Below are 6,417 nucleotides of genomic sequence, written 5' to 3'. Positions count from 1 at the left end.
TCGGACTATCTATTAAAATATTTATTAAATATATTTTTGTACTTATCTAATAATCTTAACAATAAATTTTGACTTTGATTTTCATTGTACTATTAAATTATAATTTTCACACTTCCTTAGATTTGCATATAAATTGTGCGCTTTCTACATAATATAACAAACGTAAATTTTAGTATAGATAAAACTAATTATGTTTTTTTTCAGAATAGAAACTAATTATGTTACCCATCATTAATATGATATGCAACCTATATCAAAATATCGATGGGCTTTGCCAATTAATACTTTAAAAAGACTCCAATTATTTTTGTCTCAAAATTTAATCTAATTCGAACTTAAAGTGATGTATTACTCGAACTTAAAGTGGTTTGAGAATTCATATCAGAATAATATAACAAACGAGAACTAAATTTCTATGAAAAATTTGTGCAGTTTTAACCAAAGCATTAGTTGTCCGGTTCTGCATTTTTCGTGTGCAATCTTGAAATCCTGAAATGCTATTTCAGTTAATTCTATTGAAAGTTTTGGCCATGCTATCAGATTCAGATAAGTTTATCCTTATCTTTTTTTTTTTGACTCATCAAATACTTTCATTCACCAACATTTTTTTGATACATTGTATTATCAGACCTAACTTGATACTTCAGCCACACTGGCACTATAGAATATAACTTAGGAATACTGGACACAAAAGTGAATGACTCCTTTGCTATTCTATCAGCTGCCTTATTTTCACCTCTCAAAGAAAATCTTACGTCAAATTTCTGAATATGTGATAAAGTCGAGCGGATCACCTCTATCGTTGGTTGCAGGACCGGCCAGACCTCCTCAGACCCATTGATCATCCTGACCAGAGCTAGCAAATCAGACTCAAAGATGATGTTGTTATAGCCAAAGCTTGCCATTGTCTCTGCTCCCCATTTAAGCGCTTCTGCCTCTGCAAGAATAGGTGATGTTGCCTTGATCACAGATCTCGCCCCTGCCCATATTACATGACCATTCTCATCTCTACAAATCCAACGTAGTCCACTGGTGGCTTTATCTTTGTGCCATGATCCATCACTGTTACATTTCAGCCAGTTTGTAGGAGGAGGAGTCCACGAGCTTACATGGTTAGTAATCATGGGTCGTTTTACTCCAAGTCTCTCAGCCTCAGATACTTCAGCCTGCTGCTTCCTCTGCCATTCTTCAGCATCCTCCTCTGCTCTCTTTAAGATACTCCTTGCCTCATATTCCTTCCCTTTAAATAGAAATTCATTTCTATTTTTCCACAGACGCCATAACAGCCAAAGAACAATGTCGGCTTGTATATCATCTCTAGGATATGCTTTCTGAACACTAAGCACATGATACACATTGGAGTACAAAGACTGCATCATTATACCTTCAGGAGGAGCCGGTATTGGCGAGAGAGCCCACACCAGTCGCGCAAAAGGGGCACTGAAAGAGTACATGATTTATCGTTTCTTCTTCATAACCACATCTAAAACATGTTGCTTCCTTCGAAATATGCATGCGAGCCATGCCATGTTCCCTGCTATTGGGATCGAGTTGCTTATGCAACGCCATAGAAAGTGGTGAATTTTTGGGCTGGTATTAGTTCTCCAAGCCAGCTGATAAATGTCATCCAAGCTGGGCTGATCCTCTTCAACCAGTGTCCTGTTAAGAACATTCATTTGGACCCAATACCCTGATTTCACCGTGTATGCCCCGGTCTTGTTGTAGTCCCAAATGTAGATATCCTTACTGTTCCTCCCACAGGTTCTGATCTCCATTATTCTCTGCACCTCATCCTCAGGGAAGATTCGTGTTAGCACCTCCATATTCCATTCTCTCCTTGATTCATCAGTAAGTCTCTCACTTTTAGGTTCTGATGGAGGCGAGGTCTCAAGTCTTCTCTATTCCATCGCACCACATTTGCTCTCCTCGCCGGTTGTTGACCAATCCATAAGTCTTGGAAGACTTTAGTGTTTTCTCCATTGCCTATCAAGACCCTAGCCCCTTGCTGTATCAATTGTTTCGCTGCATGAATGCTTCTCCAAGCATAGGAGGGTCTAGATCCCAAACCTGCACTGAGAGGGTCTGTCTTGGCGAAGTATCTATTCTTGAAGACTTTGGTAAGTAACGAGTCTTTATTAGACAGCATTCTCCACAATTGCTTGACCAGAAGTGCTAGGTTGAAGGCTTCAATATCTTTGAAACCAAGCCCTCCACATGCTTTCGGTTTACTCAGCTGCTCCCAGCTTTTCCAAAATATTCCTTGAGTCTCCTTCTTATTCCTCCACCAAAATCCTGACATGATTGATATGATCTTCTTGCATACTGTCTTGGGGAGCAAGAAGCACGACATCGTATAGGTGGGGAGAGCAAGAGCAACCGCCTTTAGCATGACATCTTTCCCTACAGGAGATAGAAAACAAGTCTGCCAGCCCTAGACTCTTTCACTCATTTGTTCCTTTAGATAGCTTTGAATCGAGACTCTTGATCCGCCAAAAGACTCAGGTAAGCCCAAGTAGATACCTCCTCCACCTTCTTGATCTATACCCAAAGTTATCTTGATCTGATCTCTTCTCTCCCTCGGGATGTTCTTACCAAAATAGATGCTTGATTTCTGGTAGTTTATTCTCTGTCCCGAGGCTAAGCTGTACCTGCTCAGAATCTGATTCAAGTGTTCTAGTTCCTCTGCGCTTTCTCTACAATAGAACAAGCTATCATCCACATAGAGCAAGTGAGAGTTCGATGGCGCGCCCCTAGCTACCTTCAGGCCCGTTATGTGTCCCCTTTCTTCAGCCTTGCTCATCATCTAAACTAGCATCTCTGTACAGATAACAAAGAGATACGGGGAGATCAGGTCTCCTTGACGCAGTCCTCTTGAGGGTCTAATGTCGCCATAAGGCCTTCCGTTGATCAGCACCTGATACTGAGCTGATGTAACACATGCCATGATCAGCTCGCACCATTGTTCAGAGAACCCCAAAGTCTTCATAGCCATCCTCAAAAAGGACAACTCTACTCTGTCATACGTCTTGGAAATATCCGTCTTTACTGCGATGAACTCCTCCGCACATTTGTTGTTTGAGTTTAAAGCATGAAGGAGCTCATGAGCTACTAGGATATTATCTTGAATGATTCTTCCCTCAATAAAAGCTGCCTGCGTTTCTGAGATGATCGTCGGGAGTATTCTTTTGAGTCTTTTAGCCAAGATATTTGTAACTAGCTTGAAGGCCACATTACATAGACTTATCGGTCTAAAATCAGCAAGACTGTTGGCGTTGAGCTTCTTTGGTATCAAACAGATATTGGTTCTATTGATACCCTCTTCTAACCTCCTAGACCGGGAAAACTCCTTCACCATCTCAGTAAGATCTCCTCCCACAGACTCCCAAAAATGTTGATAGAAGTAAGCACTCATCCCATCTGGCCCTGGGCACTTTTAGGGGTTTGTTTTGAAGACTGCCCTTCTCACTTCTTCCAAGGTGACTTCTTTTAGAAGTTCTTCGTTCTGAGATGGAGTAATCTTCGGGGCCATTTCTTCCCACTCGTTCAACTGAACTCCAATATCCTCTGATGCAAACAGGTTCCCGAAATACTCCTCTGCTACTCGTCCTAGATCATTCTCCTCAAACCATTCTTTCCCATCAGAGTCTACCAAACTATGAATATGATTCTGCGCTCTTTGGTTTTTGGTAGTAGCATGGAAGAACCTCGTGTTCATGTCGCCTGCTTTAAGCCAATCGAGCCTACTCTTCTGTTTCCAGAAGATCTCTTCATTATAGTATTCATCATTAAGCTCTTGTCGTAGCTGGCTTAACTCCCCTGGAATATAGAGATTCCGATGAGATGCAACATCGACTCTGTGGTGGAGCTCCTGGATTCTGATAGCTGAGTTCGGTTTCGCCGTCTTTTTCAACCTGGAGATGGTTTTTCTGCAATTTGAGATCTTCTGCATCAGCCCTGCCTGTCCAACAGCCCCACTGCTCCAGCTCCTTTTCACTATGTCCGAGAATCCTTCCTTCTTGATCCATCTCTGATCATACTTAAACGTGGCTCTCCTTCTCCATTCAACCCCATCTAAAAAGTTTATGATTGGGCTGTGATCTGAGCATCCTTTCTGGAGGTACCTCGCTGTAGCTTGCGGGAAGAGATTCAACCAGGCTTGATTTGCAATTGATCTATCAAGCATGCACTGTACAAGATCATTGTTTCAAATTCCATGCCAAGAGATCTTGTGGCCCTTGTGTTGGATTTCCCACAATCCACAGTCGCTCAACATCTGTCTGAAATCTGCTCCCTCCTCCTCTTTCCTTACAGCCCCGCCTTGCTTCTCAGATTGATCGATCATTTCGTTGAAGTCTCCCGTCAAAAACCACGGTTCCTTTCTGAGTATTCCAATTCTTGTCAGCCGTTCCCAAATCCCATGTCTGCTTCCCTTTACTGGCTCACCATACACTCCAATTAGGAAGAACGTCTTGTCTTTCCACTTCACCTTAAGATCCATTAGTCTCCTCGTAGCCTGACAGACCTCAATTTTGCACGATTCCTTCCGGAGAACTGCCAGACCTCCACTCTTCCCTATCGGCTCCACTGTTCGAAGATCATGGAAGCCCAATTTCTCCACTACATCTTCCAGATACCAACGTCTGTTCATTGTTTCGCTGAGGAATATTATGTCAGGAGAGTACACCCGGCGTATCTCCTGGAGTTATCAAACTGTAGGGGTATTCTCTAACCCCTGACAGTTCCAACTCAATATCCTCATATTGGAGTTGAAGGGTTGGTATCAACCATCAACCCTTCTTCAACAATTTTGCCGCTCCCAACACTATCCGCTGTGCAGAACAGTTAGGGGCATTGGCTGCCATATAGGCAGAATGATGTTTCTCACCGGAGCCCCTACTTCCAGAGCCTTTTCCACTGGATCCTAGTCTCTCAAAAACCGATGAAGGTGTTTCCTCGCGCTCTCTGCCAAGTCTTGCTTTCTTTGGAATCCTTTCATCGCTTCGACTGAGTCTTCTCCTTTTGTTCCCACTTGACTTTGTATCTTCTATTTGTCTTTCTATAGACGAGCTCGAATTATGACCACCGAGTCTCTCAAACACTAATGAGGATGGTCTGTCTTCCTTTCTCTGCGATCCCGAGAGTTGTCTCTCCTGTGGGGAGATATCCTTCTGGTCCCCTAGCCTGCTAAATACTGATGGAGACTCCTGGCTTACTCCAGACGATGCACCAGCTCCCATCATTCCTTGTGAGGTGCTTTTGTTCCCTGGGTGTGGCGACTCCTCTGTACTCCTTGATCTTCCAACTCCTTTCAGTGGCACGCTTTGGGAGCTCTTTGGTTTCCAAATTTGCGAGGTTTCTCCCACCACATTGTTTCCTTTCCTCTCCAACCCTCTTCTATTAGACAAGTTAGTTGATCTTCGAGGGACTAGCTCTGACTTGGATGTTATGGTACCTCTATGTCCCCCTTTCGCTGCATTTCTTAACTCATTGTCGTCCTTTCCTTGTCTACTCACACTAGACCGAGCTTCTAGTCTTATATTTTGCCTAGATCTTGCTCTCGACTCCCAATAGTCTACAGCCAGGTCTTCTTGCATATCACAGTAGAGCTGATCGTGTGTTAGTCTTTTACACAGAAAGCACACCTTTATCAGCTTCTCGTACTCTAGCTCTGTTGGAACAATCACTACAAGAAAACAGCGACATACTGAGAGAAAAAATCGTCGGTATGTCGTCGGAATAACGTTATTCCGACGACATACCGACGAAACAAGTCCTCGGAAATAACTCCTCGGAAATTCATTTTTCCTCGGAAATCCCTCGGAATTTTCTGAGGGAATTCCGAGGAAACAAATTTCCGAGGAAATTCCGAGGACCACCTGTTCGTCGGAAAGCTCCTCGGAATATACCGAGGGAGAGCTTCCTCGGGATATTTCGATGGATTTTCCGATGGTCCAATCCTTGGAAGTTCCGACGAAATGTTCCTCAGAATTTTCATCAGAAAATTCCGAGGAACATGTCCCTCGGAAAATTCCGAGGAACGGTGTCCCTCGGAATATTCCGAGGAACATTTCCCTCGGTATATTCCGAGGAACTTGTCCCTCGGTATATTCCGAGGAACGGGGTCCCTCAGTATATTCCGAGGAAAATGTCCCTCGGTATATTCCGAGGGACCCCGTTCCTCGGAATTTAAAAAAAAATATTTTTTTTTAAAAAATAAAATTTTTAAAATTTAAATTCAAAAATATAAGAATAAAATTAAAATTGAAATCATTAAAATTAAAATTAAAATTTAAACTTAAATTCGAAAATATTCAAAGTTTCACAACTAAAAATAAAACATTCCGAGTTTTTGGAAAAAAAAAAACTATGGGTCTGGCACGTCCGGGAACACCTCGTTCGGGTACATCCTCTGCATCA

General features: G+C 42.6%; 1 protein-coding gene across 1 annotated transcript; it reads right to left on the bottom strand.

Moving 5' to 3' along the window:
* Window positions 1–590: 590 nt before the first annotated feature.
* Window positions 591–1,454, bottom strand: LOC106308621. The gene has a single exon (XM_013745762.1). The coding sequence runs from the start codon at window positions 1,452–1,454 to the stop codon at window positions 591–593; it is 864 nt and encodes a 287-aa protein (XP_013601216.1).
* Between the last annotated feature and the right edge of the window lie 4,963 nt (window positions 1,455–6,417).

The sequence above is a fragment of the Brassica oleracea genome, chromosome C8, assembly GCF_000695525.1.
Source record: "Brassica oleracea var. oleracea cultivar TO1000 chromosome C8, BOL, whole genome shotgun sequence".
NCBI lineage: Eukaryota > Viridiplantae > Streptophyta > Magnoliopsida > Brassicales > Brassicaceae > Brassica > Brassica oleracea.
This window is presented reverse-complemented; position numbering and strand designations above follow the sequence as displayed.

What these genes read in the sequence shown, in the direction of transcription:
- LOC106308621 (XM_013745762.1), bottom strand. Translation starts at nt 1,454, where the DNA reads ATGTACTCTTTCAGTGCCCCTTTTGCGCGACTGGTGTGGGCTCTCTCG.